Source organism: Syzygium oleosum, unplaced genomic scaffold, assembly GCF_021117445.2.
Source record: "Syzygium oleosum isolate NSW1041296 unplaced genomic scaffold, Sole_v2.1 Sole_v2.32, whole genome shotgun sequence".
Lineage (NCBI taxonomy): Eukaryota > Viridiplantae > Streptophyta > Magnoliopsida > Myrtales > Myrtaceae > Syzygium > Syzygium oleosum.
In genome coordinates, this window is record NW_026607516.1 from 1,949,751 (window position 1) to 1,966,224 (window position 16,474).

At 40.1% G+C, this 16,474-nt stretch overlaps 2 protein-coding genes across 3 annotated transcripts; one reads left to right on the forward strand and one right to left on the reverse strand.

Moving 5' to 3' along the window:
* Positions 1–1,274: 1,274 nt before the first annotated feature.
* On the reverse strand, positions 1,275–7,378 carry LOC115685421 (bZIP transcription factor 16). Of its 2 annotated transcripts, none has more exons than XM_030610499.2 (13): positions 7,085–7,378; positions 6,512–6,619; positions 6,347–6,403; positions 6,181–6,255; positions 4,757–4,846; positions 4,619–4,672; positions 4,373–4,536; positions 3,860–3,911; positions 3,401–3,443; positions 3,036–3,310; positions 2,400–2,477; positions 2,179–2,304; positions 1,275–1,722 (listed from the first exon to the last, which is right to left on the reverse strand). In XM_030610499.2, the coding sequence occupies exons 2-13, from the start codon at positions 6,578–6,580 to the stop codon at positions 1,612–1,614; spliced, it is 1,194 nt and encodes a 397-aa protein (XP_030466359.1). In that variant the 5' UTR covers positions 6,581–6,619; positions 7,085–7,378; the 3' UTR covers positions 1,275–1,611. The 2 variants fall into 2 exon arrangements, with proteins under 2 accessions (XP_030466359.1, XP_030466358.1); XM_030610498.2 differs by having other exon boundaries at positions 6,512–6,624.
* A 3,076-nt stretch (positions 7,379–10,454) lies between these two features.
* Positions 10,455–15,209, forward strand: LOC115685420 (protein IWS1 homolog 1). The gene is made up of 11 exons (XM_030610497.2): positions 10,455–10,708; positions 10,809–11,343; positions 11,964–12,083; positions 12,299–12,519; positions 12,617–12,746; positions 12,852–12,914; positions 13,010–13,087; positions 13,827–13,918; positions 14,071–14,136; positions 14,219–14,372; positions 14,800–15,209. Exons 1-11 carry the CDS (start codon positions 10,689–10,691, stop codon positions 14,896–14,898), a joined length of 1,578 nt encoding a protein of 525 aa, XP_030466357.1. The 5' UTR covers positions 10,455–10,688; the 3' UTR covers positions 14,899–15,209.
* Positions 15,210–16,474: the final 1,265 nt, after the last annotated feature.

A 16,474-nucleotide genomic window follows, 5' to 3' on the forward strand; every position in this document is an offset into this window, starting at 1 on the left:
GATGTGTTTGTCTAAATCTAGGTCGTATGTATTTGAACTCAATCAATGCAATTCGCGTGGTGTAACTTAGGATGCGCATGACAATCATTCTGTGCCCGGGAACTATTTCTACTCAGAAATGATTCTTTTTTATTCTGTGCCCGGAAACAATTTCTGAGCATTTGAAGGCGTTTGGTAACTGTCCAAAATTTCTATTCCTGGGATAGAAAAGAACAGAAATACGTTTAGTAACTACACAAAATTTCTTTTTATTAATAATATTTTAATAATATTTTAAATTGTTTAATTTTATTTTTTTTTCTTTCTACCCTTCCCTTCTTTGGCCATGGCCGGCCGCCGGTGACCGGCCACAGCCCAGGGAAGAACAACACAAAGAAGAAAAGATAAAAAAAAGAAAAAGAACTCATTCTCAAAATTGTGCCGAGAAACAAGAAGCAACTTTTTTTTACTTCTTGTTTCTCTTCCAAAACTGTTTCTGGGCACAAATTTTTGCAAAAATGTGCCTGGGAACAAAAAGTTTACCAAACGCATTTCTGTTCCCAAACTATTTCTGGGAACAAAAGAACAGAAATTTTCACTGTTTGGCACGTTACCAAACGGACCCTTAGTTTTATAGTGAGATTAATTTATTTATTTTTCTAAATCCGAGTCTTCTCTACTGCGTTTTGTATTTTATTTTTGAGCAATCAGAAAAACCAGGCCTGGGCATAATGTGCTCGGGCACGAGAATCCTAAGTCATGAACAGTAATTCACTTGATAATAAAGAAAGAGAATTCTTAGTTCAGTTTTTCAAATCAAAGGCTCAAAATGTCATCGCTCGACTAAACTTCGACACTTCTAGCTCTTGCCCGGTGATTAGATCGGAGGAAAGATTCCGATGTCCTTAAAACTCCCTGATTTCGAATCATCTCCTCTGTACAGTTCATCGTCGCAGTCGCACCGTAGGAAAAACTGTCGCCAAAAGCTTCCCTTGGACATGCTCAAAAACCACATGCAGGAATTTCTGAACACCAAAAGGCCAAGTACCATATGATCAGTTCAATTCAATGCACGTTGAGCAATGAACTAAGGTCTCTGAAAGACAGCTCGGGTAATCAACTCCAGGTTTTTCCAGTTGTGGAGGGGCATGTTAATCATCCGTCATTCCAATATCATCAGATGTCTCTATACACCCGATACAATTATGCCAGTAGATGTTTGGATCTTTGCGAGGCAAAACTCAAAATGGATTGCAGTGCCCAATAAGCAATGAGAATAACAAGAACAGCACATAGATGAACTCGCTCGTTAACAGCATACTCAAGCTCATTAAATTATCTGGATTACACGTCAATCAACAGTACTCGGTACACATAAGTGTGAATGCTACCCTTCTCAACAGAGAAAAATAAGGGTGGAAGGCAAACTTCACAGTGCTCAAGCCCAATCCTACATCCTCAACTATAAGGCTTGTTGACAGATGATTAAGACAAGACAATTAACATATCCTAAAACTATGAAGGTCAGCTTCAATAAGCGGTGGAACTACATACTACGTAAAATGAGAACTTCCTGTTGCTAGTTGGTTAGGTTACACTCCAGAAACCAGCATGACAGGGTAGCCAATAACACTAGTGAGCACTCTGGCCATGTTCAGGCTTTGCTGTCTTCTGAGATTCACTGTTCAAATGTCTTTGTTCAGACCTTGAATCTTCATGCGCAGGAACTTCCCCAAGCCTTTCCTGCAAAAGTGTGGTGTAAAGTATTTTAGGAGTCAAATCAGATGCTGTTCTGTGTTGATAGTTCAACAGGGAGTTTACAGGTCAAACTGGCTATAAATCTGTCTCCCCCACCCCCCGGTTCGTGGATGCACACATGTGCTGTGTGTTATGGGTGCGCACACGCATTGATCTGTAGTTGTGCATGCACTAATGCGTGCAATCAGCTAGGCTCGCCCCGAACAAAAAATATACATACTTCCATTTAAATGGGCAATTAATGTCTACCCCATGTTATGCTGCATGGATGATTGATCATTAATCAGTTAGTTTTGGTAGCAATAGCATCTTATGTAAAGGAGACCATAAACTTTAAACGGTCACCAGAGAACGAGGTTGGGTTAACGAGAGACTAATTCTGGAGGTAATGATGGGCAAACAACAGAGGAAGAGAAACAAGAGAAGCATCTTTTATATCACCTTCAGAGAAGCATTCTCCGCAAGAAGCTGATCGTACTCACTCCTGATGCGGCTCACTTCAGCTCTTAGAGAGGCATTTTCGTCTTTTAAAGCATCAGCACGGTGCGCAAGCTCGTCACATTCAGCCTGGCTCAATGCAAATGTATTCAACAAACTTCATTGCTGTAATCAGTGGATGCATGTACCTGAACAAGAATTGATTTTGAAACCATTGCAATTACCTGCTTCCGAAGCCGAGATCGCCGAGCAGACTCTCGGTTTGACTGCTTCCTTCTCTGCCGTTTAAGTTCTCTTTCATCCTAAAACCAACATAAAAGGTGCAGATACTTTTTTTAAGAAAAAAAAATGAAGCACATTGAGTTAAAATGTGCTAGCTCTATAAGGTATTTGTATAGCTACGTATTAATGTCCTACATAAAAAATGTGCTTCTAAACCCCATGCGTACCAACTGCACCAATATAATTTACACAAAGTACATGTGCCAATATGCAAATCTGCAAGCATCAGCGCCATGCAAGCAAATCCAATCAGCATTACAGAGGACTCAAACTGGTGTAGGAAAAGACTAGTAAGAAGCATAAAGCTACAGTATTATAGAACAAGTGACATCTATTAGAAAGCAATGGGAGCCCCTCATAACTGCAAAAACCTTATGTCGAAGCTTCTTGTGGCCTAATGAACAATAAGACCAGATTCATTGTGAATGTATTTCTAATGTCTAGAACTGAAGCTAAATTGTTGATGCCATAGAAAAACAAAAGGCTAAGTAATATACTTGGCTGTTTTAACCAAGCAACTATTGCCACAAATACACAAAATGGAAAGCTGCAGGTCTTAATCAAAACTTTGAGGTAACCTGTAGCCACATCTGAGACTGAACACTATCTCTTGACCCAGGAGTGACCATTCCTCCAGCAACTGGAGTAGAAGGAACCTTCCCACGAATTGCAGGGATAGCAGGAGTACCCCAGTAATCCATTCCAATATTCAAACTTGTAGTGGGACCAGGAACACCTGCTGGGCCAGCAGCAGCGATTGGCACCAATGCCACTGATTGGTTCACCGTTGCATGTGGAGTACTTGATCCTCCATTTTGAGAACCATGTTCACCATTGCCATTTTGAGATACATCTGCATAAAAGATATCACAAAACTTCCATTAATATCCACGCTCACAGATTAGAAATGTGCAACAGTGCAGTCAGATTTCAAGCACTAAACCTTCCAAGGAGTCTTGTCTGCCCCCTGATTTCGGTTGGGAGTCCTGCAAAATTTTTTGTGGATTCAACTATCGACCGAGAGAGAAACATAGTCAATTAACAATTGGGAGTGTGTCAGCTCAGGCTCCTTATTCAGAAAGAGTGTTATAAAAGCAGCCCACTTAGAAAAAGGGCTTGTACACTCATTTTTTGTGTTCCTATGCCCAAGATGTCAAACCTCAGCTTATGCAATCCATTTGGCCGGAGCAGTGCAAAACTCATATATTACAAATGAAGAAAGTTACCAAGGATGAGAATACACGCACACAACCCCCAAGAAAATAATCACAACAAAGTAACTGGACAGTAATTACTAATTCATCACACATGCACCATTGGCCATTGCTGATATATGCCTAATTGTAACTTTCCTATAGTTAGAAAAAATCCCTTGAGGAGCAAAAATGATCATAGCACTCACGTTCTGAGAATCATCACTTCCTTCACTTGTACCTTCACTTGCACTCTCAGCACTGCATATGAAGTCCAATATCAGCAGAAGCGTTTCAAAACGAGATGGCATAACATTCATGTCAGGTAAATACAGAAAAGATTAAACTCATGCCATCAATAAAACACGGTGAAAAAAAAAATCTCAAAAGGAGATATTTTCTCCATTTTTGTTAGAGCTATTGCAGCCGCCAAAGCAGCTATTGGGAAACCACATTCTGATGGGCATCCCATGACACTCTGCACCAACATTACATCCATTCACTGCGAAGTACTGTGAAACATATAACAAAACAGAGATCTTCACAACAATGGAAGAGATATACAACCTTCTCCAAAGAGTTTAACAAAGCTTTTCAAGTCGGATATCTTCATGATTTCCAACTTAAGAAGCAAAGCAAACTTGTAAAAGGACTACGAGAAGCCCTTAGTCATCCTTGCTGACACTACTGTATGCATATAATAATCACAAAGGGCACTCTACCTTTTTGAATAACCACCATTAGCAGATGCTCCAGATGTTTTGGCAAGCTCATTGTTTTTTCCTGTAATCATACTCAGACTCCCCAGGCTCCCTTTCGATCTTTTGATAGGCAATTTTTCTTTCACTTCAGATGGCTTACCATCAGCTTCCCCAGTTGTACTTCCCTGCAAACATGTGTGATCATGAGTTGACACTTCCAAAGTGACAGATGGTTAGCAAGAAATTGTCCAGGAAACTCGAGGAAACCTCGGCAATCCCATTTGGAGAAGGCATAGCAAAAGGACTAAAAGGATAAGATCCCTGTTGAATAAGATAGGAGATTGTAGTTAGTGGCATGGGAACTTGGTGAAGATAACATGTATAGAGTAATGGATGTGAAAGTACCGGGGGCATAGATGGGTGCGCATATATGCCACCATGGGGATACATTGCAACGTAGGGATGGGGTGGGGTGCCATAAGGAGGCATAATATGCTGCATCAAGGGCTAACGTTAAGGCTCTGATAACAACATTAAACAATGTACCGGGCTTGAATAAAGGACCGAAGTATCAAAAAACAAAACAACTACGAGACTGAGACCATGAGGATTATTAGTGTTTGCATGTCATTTGAGACAACATCGAAGCAACAAAATAAGCCTTATCTAGTATCTACTCCGTGAATCAGATGCACGTAAACAGAGACAAGGGCTGAAAAGAAAAAATGCCCAACTAAAGCACGGAGAACTTCAAAAAGTTAACACTAAATTCGTATCAATCTCATTCCATTGGCAAAACAACTGCTATTACCTCTAGTTCTAAACAAGACACCAAAAGTGTGTGATACACTGATCGACAAATTGAATGCATGTCAAAAGAGAGAATGAGTCACCGCTTCTGAAATCCAGCAAGTACGCCTCTCCTTACAAATCATCAATAAAAATTTCTCTTCCTTGTAATTTTCAGTTCCACCAAGCGTTTTGACTATCAGTTTGCTTAATATATTCAAATATTCTGGCTCGATCCTATGAGATTAGACAAAGAGTACTGACTACAACCCAGCTATTTCATGATGTATAATGTAATCTGTGGCTTAAAGAACTCAGTGAAACAAGCAATCTTCCATTTGTGAGAACAGACAAAAATCGCATGGGAAGATTTTCAAGTAAGTTCTCCTGAAAATCGAGTGCAAAACTGTTATCACTATTTATCGGTACAAATGGTAACTGCTCAAAAGGATGCCATTATCTTCATTTTCTAACTATCAAAGTTAAGTGTGTAAGTGTTTACCTAAAAGCTTAAGTTGTTAGAGAACAATGCAAATTGTATTTTGTACCTAACCACCCCCCCCGCCCCCAACCGGGAGGGCACGAATGCTGTAAATATGAAGCAAAATACACAAGCCTGATACATGTGGGCAAAATAATGGTTGAAACACTGCGCCAATACATATAAAGAAAAGAATCCTATAAATTGGCAATATAACGCTTCAGTACCAGGTTAAAATTGAGTACCCTACAATTTATTTTAGAAACTTCCATTAGAGGGTGAAGTGGATTATATTTTATATCTTAACATAACACCTAGTACCTACGATGTAGCTCATATTACAAGTCATAATGACTTTAAATGCCCTAATTAATGAGCCAAGTTACTTTACTTAATTAAAGAATAACAAAATTCATACACATCTGAGTATTAGATCATATCGAGCACCGACTCTGTGAATTCTAAGGAGAGATGAAGTCCCTGGGACAGTATTGCCAAGTAATGGGGTCTATTTCAACTTAAAATACTTAGAAGCACAAGTAGCACAAATTTCACATACCTGAACGCCCCACATATATGGTTGAGCATGGGGACTTGATGCCAAAAAACCATGAGGAGGAATAGGAGAATATGCCTGTTTGACAGACAACAATCATGTGAGAATTTGGAAATCCACCTACAGGTATCAAATTACACTAATTAGCGACAGTTTCCCGCAATTACACCTGAAAACCAGACCAATCTGGAGTAACTGGGTTGGCACTAGCGGTTGAAGATTGCTCCTGAACATTAAAACCAAAGGCGAAAATGCAAACTCAGTTCAAAAGTATCACTTGTAGAGGAAAACCTCAGTAAAACTGATGAACTCGGCAGAGAGAGCAAAAGTGTACCAGGGTAGTAGGAGGTGCCACCTTTGTCTCTTTCTCCTTCGCAGGTTTTTCAGTCTCGCTGCTACCCATATTTCTATCCCGCTCCCTCCACAAATTCCTCAAAGCATCCTGTTCTAAAAAGCATCCAACGTTGCAAGCTATTACATACCCAACAAAGGAGCGCCGTCTTCGAAAAATTGCAAATTGAAACCAACAATTTCAGAAGCCCAAGGTCTCGATATTCCGCTAAATGCAAATTAAAAGAGCTATCACCAATAAACCAAATTGGCTGCATTAGCTCCCGGCTGATAAAAAAAACACAAATTCAGCTCTCTCGTTTAAATCCCAAACAATCGACGACCCCCATAATTCCAAAGTCCCGATTCCATTGCCACTCGCTCGTTATTCCGGCAATTGAAACTTCGAAAATTGACAGGCCGCCACAAGCCCGGATAAAGAGATTACAGAGACGCACATGCAGCCAGACAGAGACCCCAAAACCAGGATAATCCCACGCCCCCGAAACCCAACATTCCAAACGCGGACGGCAAACGCAATCCCTACTCCGACGGGGAAGCACGAAAGTCAACTCACCGATCAGAAACTACCGAGAAATGCCCCTCCGGTGCACCGGTGGAGGAGTGATCGCGGATTCAATCGGCGAAATTCGAAAGGGAGCAGCTTGGCCGCCGACGCCGCGAAATTGGCTCGATTCCGGCGAGATTCCGACGGAGGGAGCGGGGAATTACGGGGACATTCCGATAATTCGAGGCGAAAAGGGGGAGAATTCGGGGGTGGGGATGAGATCAATAGGAGGAATTAGGGTTTGGCTCCTTGGGGTTAGGGGAGTATTTGGGGGTTCACGGAGCTGGATTCTGTGGGTGAACGTACAGTTCAGCTGTCCTGTTGAGAGGATTTCGTCCCGATTTTGCCCCCGGTGGGAATCTCGAATTCCGACGTTGTCCCTGCACACGAGTTCTTCCTCGTCTAGTCAAACTCGAACAACTTCGACCCAAAAAAAAAAAAAAAAAACTCGAACATCGTTTTTCCACGTGTAATCCCAATCGCGACAACTATTATCCCCGTAAGCGCAAACGCCAAAGTTAACGACAGTAACGGCCAGGCCTTTCTTTTTTCTTTTTTCTTTTTTCTTTGAGATATGTGCACTACAAGTCTTAAAACTTGTAGCGAACGTGCAATTATAAAACTTATAAAGAGTGCAATCAAGTCATGAAATTTATCAAATTGGTTCAATCAAGTTTTTCCGTTAACTTCATCCGACTTGTCTAATGAAAAATATTGACGTGTCTTATTCATTTCTTTCTTAAGATACGTGGCAATGATGTAGTGCCCACTAAGCATCACGTTAGAAAAAAATATTAAAAAAATGAAAAATACAAACTAAATTAGATTAAATATAAAAAATACAAACAAACTCATCCACGGCTAACTGCCGCCACAATCGCCAGGAAGGGCCAGTGAAGGTCGCCCGGGTCTTCCTGAAGCTCGGCGACCCTCCCAGATATGGGGCGAGGGTCACGCCTCCCCGATCCGAGCCAGCAGGCCCTCGCTGGAGGCCGTTAAGGCCTCCCAAGGGGCTAGCAAGGGTTGTCGGGCTTCAGGAAGGCCAAGGTGACCTTCGCTAGCCCTTTACGGCGGCCACCAATGAGGGCTTGGCCACAGCCTAAATTTGTTTGTTTTTTTTTTTTTTAACTTTAGCTTTTTTTATTTTTTTAATTTAATTTAGTTTGTATATTTTATTTTTTAAATATTTTTCTGACATGGCACTTGGTGGGCGCCTCGTGTCTTAAGAAAGTAATAAAATAAGACACGTCGGCATTTTCCGTTAATAAAGTTGGACGGAGTTAGCGGAAGGATTAGATTGAACCAATTTAACGAGTTTTTTTACTTGTTCGCACTTTTTTCAAGTTTTGTGATTCAATTATTTTTTCGTAACGAGTTTTAGGACTTCCGGTGAACTAATCCCTTTTTCTTTTGGAAAAACGACACAAAGTCCCTGAACTTTGACTCAATATGCAATGTGGTCCCTGAACTTTTAATTTGTTCAATGTAGTCTACGAACTTTAACCCAATGTGCAATATCTTATATTGCAGTCTCTAAACAGCTCCATCAAGGGTTCCGGTCATCGTGGCGGCTTTGTCAAGCCAAGCCATTCACTCTATTTTTCTATCAAGCCTGCGATCTTCGCTGGTATCGTCCAGGCTAAGATCTGGAGGCACGAGGGAGGTGTAGCAACAAAGGCAGAGGGAGAAAACTTGTACTGGGTGCAGCCGTCACGGCGCGGCGATGGACGTCGAGGATGGAGGTTGCAGCGACTTGCGCGGTGGAGATGGCTAAGCAGTACTCCCAAGTCCCAAGTGGCTAGGCACACGGTGGTTGGATGTAGGAGCTGGCGGCGATTGGATGGAGGAGGAAGACAAAGAAAAACGAGAATTTCAATTTTTTACTCAAGACACGTGTCAAATTTCAAGTAATTTATTAAAAAGAATGCTCGCCACGTCACTGAATGTCGCGGTGCTTGAAAACTTATCTGGGAGAAGAGATCATTAATTTTGTGTATTGATGGCCTAAGTAATGCACCGATTGGCCTTGGCTCGGTCTAAGTGGGATGAAGGCTTCGTTTGTTTATACTTATAAGATGCAAAATGTAACCGTTATATTATTTCGACGAATAACACACTATTCAATTTTTAAAATATTATAAAAAATAATATGTGAATTCACACGTCAATATTTATATATTGTAAAAGTTTGATGAATAAAAAGATATCAAAGTAAGTGCTCAATTAGGATTAAAAATAATAATCCAGACGAACTTTTAAGATTTTGATGCCTCTTAATCAGGGGCTTCGCTTGGATTCTTTAATTAGGGGCTTCGTTTATATCGCCACGTTAAGAGCTAACCTCACCAAAGGAAGGGAGCTTTTATTTATAAGGGCCTTTACGGCCTGTCCCCATCCTGTAGGCGAGTTCCATGGCTGTATTTCTTATTATAATGTACTGGTGCCCGCACGCTTCATCGTACCCTCAATTTACCCTGTATCTTTTTCTTCCTTAGGGAGAGGGATTACCCTCTGCAAATTTTACATCCCGGTGATCTCAAGGTCTGAATGAGAACTGAGATGAAGCATTTTAAGGACTTGCTTAGGTCCCATCTCGAAACCTTGCATGCTACATCATTTGCGTGGAAAACTGATGTCTTCTTTGTGAAAACAATTCAAACATAAAATGCTTCTTAATTTTTTGGATATTATGTCTGCACGATGAATTAATTAAAGTTTCGTTTGTTTGGTAGATAATGAATGATTTTAAAAATATTTGTTTTAAAATGATATTTTATATCGCTTACAAAATTGAGTAAATGATAAGCGTTTTCATCGTTCACGAAAATATTTGGACATAAATTGTTAACGGTAATGAACACATTTTTTCATTAACTAATTATTTCGAGCGGTATAAACGATTATTTTTTACATTTTTTTTTAAAATTATTAATCTTTTACGAAATAAACTAAACCAAAAGCTTTCTTATCTTTTCCATTATTATTAGTGAAAATTGACCTACGGCGGTCATACCTCTATCAAATCCTCTCTCCAATCACTAGAAATCAGATTACACATAACACGAGTAAAACATATACTTAATAGTAATCAGTATACTCAAAACACTCATCAGTCAAATCCAAATCATAAATAGGAGATATTCTAATCCTCAAATATATATATTTTTTTAACATTTGGAGGGAAAAAAATACCGAATATCATCGCGGGAAGCTTTTTGCCCTTTTTTTTTTTTCGCTGGGTAGCTTTTAGATTAGTTTCTTCCAAAACGATTTCTCGAATGCCAAAGATAATTCTCAAAATTTACAAACCAATTAGAAATTTTTAACCCAGAAAGTAAAATTCGCAAGAGGGCCGGCTCAGTGCTGTTAGAAGCAGAATTTATCGCGAAACGCCGCGCGGATGAACGACAAAAGAGCAAATCCCACCAGAAGAAGAAGAGGAAGGGAGTCTCCGTCTCGTCGTCGCGAAGCTGGAGCCACCGCCTCCGTCTTCGTATTCAATCGAATCGGATCCGATCGGAGCCCGCACGATTCGCCCGTTCGCAGTCCGTACGCCGTCGCCTCCCGATCGCTCCCCTGAATCCGGCTGAATCGCCGATTCCCAGTCGCCGGCATGGGCTTCGAAGACGATCCGTGCGGTCCCAAACCCTAGTTTTTTTTCCTCGTTCTTGCGATGTTTTTCTGGCAATTTCAGGGATCAATCGAGGGATTTGTTGTGGGTTTCTTGTTGCAGGTACCGGGACGAGGACGGGGAGCCGTTGATGGACTTCGACGACATCCCGTCGGATCGGGAGCAGTCGCCCGAGCCGCGGCAGCGGCACGATCACTTCCTCGACGACGACCTCGAGGACGACGTCGAAGGGGACAATTGGAAGACCGGCCGTGGCCGGTCGCAGACTCCGGTGTACGAACCGGATCAGTCCGAGTCGAAATCGAGGCCGAGGAAGAGGCTGGTTAAGAAAGGGGCCGGGGCTGGTAAGGTCAGCGACGCGGGCCTGGATGATTTGGCGGACGACGACGACGGTTTTCGTGGCGGCGGAGCTGGGGATTTTGCGAGGGAAAGCTCGGAGGAAGAGAGGAGATTGAAGAGGAAGATTGGGAAGGAAGGTGGCAGTGGGAAGAAGGAGAAGAGGCATAAGGGGGAGAGGAAGCACGGGACGAAGTCGGTGATTCCGAAGAAGGGGATGGGATTTTCGGGAAGAGGTTCCAGGGATCATGATGGGGATGTTAAGGAGATGTGGGACACCATCGCCGGTGGCGATTCTGAGGTATATCATCAATTCCTCTGTCTCGGGTTGTGGATGCCTGTCTCTGTGCTGCTGATTGATATAGGTGGCTCGGGACTGGTTTTGTATGTTGAGCATCAATCCCCGGCTGTTCAGTGCTTTTGAGGCAGCTTTGCTTGCAATCTGATTTTCAGGGGAAAAAAAGTTTGGATATTGCTTCATCTGAAGTGATTAGTTTTGATGTTTGGCAATTAAAATTTAAGCTTTTCTCTCATCATATATAATCTAATGCATTTTTTCATCAACTTGGATTGATATAACCTAATGTACGATGTTCAGCCTACTGGCTCCATGAGTCCGTGTCCAGGAATTCCACGGACTTGTTTGTTTCTTGTTTGGTGTTTTGGCTTTTGGTTATCAATGTCTACTGTTTCCACCAGTCCATAGTCAAATTCAGGAATTCCACGGACTTGGTTGTTTCTGGTTTGGTATTCTGGCTCTTGGTTGTCAATGTCCTCAGAAATTCTTTGTTTGCTCATGCTCTACAATCTTCAAGGCAACATGCTCAAGTATCTCTGTTGCCTGGAATTGGTTATTTTGTTCCAGCATTCTTGGTATATTTACTTTTTGGAACCTTGTTACATGTCTCTTTCTTGTGACAGGATGATCAAGATGGTGTTAGAACTGTGGACGATGATAATTTTATCGATGATAGTGGCGTCGATCCTGGGGAAAGGTATTACATTGATAATGAACCAGGTTCTCCTGGTGATGCTCCTCAGGTCAGTATTCAGTTCATAATTTGATTTCTACCAATCAATTCTTTCAGAGCAGGGTTATTTCAGCGTTAATGTCAACTGGATCCATACCTATGGTTTCTTTCCTGTTTCATTTGCAAATTGATACCTATCATTGGTCGAGCTTCATCATTACTAATAAACAAAAAGAAAAGGTTGAGCTTCATATTCACCGTTTGGTATTGCCTTGAATTTGCTAGGCAGAGGAGGGTGATGTGGATGATGAAATCAAGGAACTTTTCAAAATGGGTAAGAAAAAGAAGAAGAATGAGAAGAGTCCTGCAGAAATTGCTCTGCTGGTTGAGAATATCATGGCTGAGCTTGAGGTCACAGCTGAGGAAGATGCGGAACTTAACCGGCAGGGAAAACCTGCTATCAATAAGCTTAGGAAGTTGCCTCTTCTGACAGACGTTCTATCTAAGTAAGCCATCGTCACCCTAGTCTGATCTGCTTGCTTGTGTTCTATCTATTCAGGCTCCATTTTTATCAATTCATGATGATATGTGGCACTGATGCAGGAAGCAGCTTCAGCAAGAGTTCTTAGATCATGGAGTCTTAACACTTTTAAAGAACTGGCTTGAACCTCTTCCTGATGGAAGCTTACCCAATATAAACATCCGCGCTGCAATTTTGAAGATATTGACTGATGTATATTCACTTTTTTTTCTCTTCATTTTTGTCTGGAACAACTGTATAGCTGCTGCTTCAGGTGAAACCTTTTTTAAAACTTGAAAAACTGCTTGTTGTCTGCAGTTCCCTATTGATTTAGAACAGTATGATAGGAGGGAGCAATTGAAGAAAAGCGGCCTTGGAAAGGTTAGTATTTGCCTTGTGAAGGCAGCAGTTAGTCCTAAAATTCCTATTATATGTACTTACCTGTACTGTATGGACTGAGTCACTCCCTTGTGCAGGTTATAATGTTTTTGTCAAAATCTGATGAAGAAACAACATCCAACAGAAAGCTCGCTAAAGATTTGGTTGATAAATGGGTAAACCACCGATCCACTCACTTCTAACACCTTATAATATGCAAGTTTGAAATTCTTGACATTGTTATGTGTCATAATTAAAAGTGAAGTAATACATCGTTGAAAAGCCTTGTTGTGCTTCAGTGGTGCTGTCGGTTGATAAATCATTGAGCTTGTGGCATTGCTTACCCTAGAAAGATTTGTCTCTAATATATTGGAGCTGAGAGTTAGACAATTTGCCTTTTCGATCTCCTTGGTACATTGGTCTTTTTGTGCATCTAAAAGACATTTGCTTCTGGCTTTGGTTTTTCTTCTGTTTCATTGCTGCCTTGTGTAATTTCTAGCCATGAACTTAAGAATCTTTGCGATTTGGAATCCAGTATAGCTCTGTTTTTACAGCGGTTGTTATTTTGGTTGATTCAGTTTTTCTTGAAATTTTCTCTTATTTATATTCTTCTAAAGTTGCTTTAACTGTCGCATTACTGTCTTTGCACTTCTGGTGATTTTTCCGGGTTACTCAATGATTCTCAGCTTTGCTTGCTTGCTATTGATCTTAGTATCTTGTAGTTCATTTTGAAGACATCTTATGCTCATCTGGTTGACGATTGGTATATTGAGAGGGATTGCAGCTAAGTTTCTTAGATTTTTTGAAGCGATGCATAGGATGACGATTGTGCGCATGAAGAATATAATGCATCATATGCATTAGTGGTTTCCAATGATTTTTAATACTCTGCTTGTATATTTGACGGGGTTGCAGAGTCGACCAATATTCAACAAGAGCACGAGATTTGAGGACATGAGAAACTTGGAAGATGATAGGATTCCCTATCGAAGGCCATCGGTGAAGAAGTACTCTCTTCTTCTAGTTACTTTTGTATCTTCACTTTTCTATCATGTCCATTTTCTGTCAATAAGGAGCTTTAGGTTTTCTATATTTTCTTTTGTGAATTTTTTAGTTTCCTTGGATAACTTTCGTATCTTGATGGTGGATTGTTGGATAGGCCTGCCAGTAAAGATACCGGGATGGAGTCTAGAGACGGTGATCTTGATGCTGATGTGTTCTCACGGTGAATTTCAATCTCTGATTAGCCTGATTAGAGATTCTTGTGCTGGCTGTATTGGCGGTTTTAATGCTTGACCTCATTGCAGAGAGCGCAAATCTGGTCAGTCATCCTCTAGGCTGCATGCGTCTAGACCTGAAGCTACACCTTTGGATTTTGTGTTGCGCCCTCAATCTAAGATTGATCCTGATGAAATTAGAGCCCGTGCTAAGCAAGCCATGCAAGATCAGCGCCGACTAAAGGTTAGTTGTCTAATATACTTGTGATGGAAATGTAGGATTTTTGTTATGTATAGTCTAATTGAATCTGGTGCTGGGAGAAAATGAGCAACTGTGGATATCTTACACTGTATGAATATGCATTAGGAAAGCATCAGGAGGAAAATGCAGGGGGTTCGTTGGAGGGACGACGTGTGTGCATTTATCTTTCCAGTTTGGCAACTGCATGCCATACTTAATAGTCTTTTTCTTAACAATGGTCGTTGCACTTATTTTCTGCCGCGTATAATCACCTGGAACCTGTTGTTTGGTCTGAATTTCTGATTTATGAATTTACACTTGGGATGTGGGTTATAGAAGTTCTATTGCTTAGCACCTGCTTTGGTCAACACTACCTGGGTCACCTTTTCTGGCACAATAGCATGTTCACTCATATTTTGGTGCGTGGCAGATGAACAAGAAGTTGCAGCAGTTAAAAGCACCGAAAAAGAAGCAGCTTCAGGCTACAAAGCTTAGCGTGGAAGGCCGTGGTATGACGAAATATCTGTGATACGCGACCACACTCTCTAAATGATCCAGAGGAAATTTCCGCTATTCGTCAGAATGGATGGGCCAATTAGGGCATATTCAGATGCGCACCGCCGGATTTCAGACTCTCATAATTGGAATCGGGGTCTTTCCCATGCTTGCATAGCTACTATCAAGCTGAAAGACCCATTCGAAATCCTATCTTCGATTCGAAAGTATTGTTTAATTGACCATCTGACAAATGCTTTTGTTGGGGGCATAGTTGATACTTCGCATTCATATGAGCTTTTGAGGACCTCAAATTTCTCGAGTAATTTAAGATGAGTTCTTTCAGGTTTTGGTTGTCGCGGTACCTGTCTTGGTTGAACTTAAGCATGTTTAAGGGATATGTTCGAAATCGTAAAACTCGTTATGAAAGTGCATTTGAGTTTTAAAACTTATAAAAAATACAATCAAGTCATAAAACTTGTCAAATTGATTTAATCGAGTTCTAAATTTAATCTCATTTAACTTTCTAATGGAAAATGTTGACGTGGATTTTTTTATTATTTTTTTTATCTTACGGTGGTGATGATGTGATATTTTTTTAGTTTTATGTTTCATAATTTAGTTATGTCATTGCCACGTAGGTTATTGAAAATATTAAAATAAGTCACGTTACCGTTTTCTGTTAATAAATTAAATGGTGTTAACTTTAAGACTTGATTGAACAAATTTAATAAGTTTTAGAATTTATAGGACTCAATTGCAACAAGTTTTAGGACTTTTAATAAATATATTCTTATGTTTGAAGCAAAGGACATGTCGGGAAGATGCTCAAAATACCTTCGTTTTTTTTTCACTAAGTTGTTTATGAAAACAAATGGCAGCATCGTATTAAAAAATGTCGATTGGTGCAGGGGTTGTAATATCATTTCTGATGTGATCTCATCAAATCATTTACAAAAATGTTCAAATTGAAGTTCTTGGCAGCTTTTAGCATTGCACTGGAGCGCTGGAATAGACAAAAATAAATAATTAAAATTTTTTTTTCTAAAAATGATTGTATGTATCATTTGAAATAATTAGTTGATGAAAAATATTTTTCTAATTCTTCTAACGTTTTGGTGGACGACGATAATATTTTTCATTAATTTATTTTTGTAAGAGATAAAAATAATGATTTTAAAAAAAATATTTTTCAAATCATTCATTTTTTACGAAACAAATGAAGCTTGTTTTATTGGGAGCGCTCTAGGATAAAAATCTTAAATGCACTAGGTCATTGCGGAGAGGTTAATGTTGGGATTGTGCCATTGAGATCGTGAGAAGGTGGATAAGTTGAGATGTGTAAAGGCTACCCAGTATAGTATACTACCAAACCATTTGAACCAAAAGAAGAAAGAAATATTTAGTTACGACAATAAGTTCATTTAAAAAATGGCATATGAATTCGTTTGCCCTCGTTTGACAAAATCAAATTTTATGGGTTGACAATTTTAAATACAAAATATAGAAATAAAGCATTGTTTGTTAATAGCTTAACATTGAGCATTGAATATTACTAATTTTTAAAAAAAATAGATGGATAAAATAATAAATACGCCGACTCATATTTT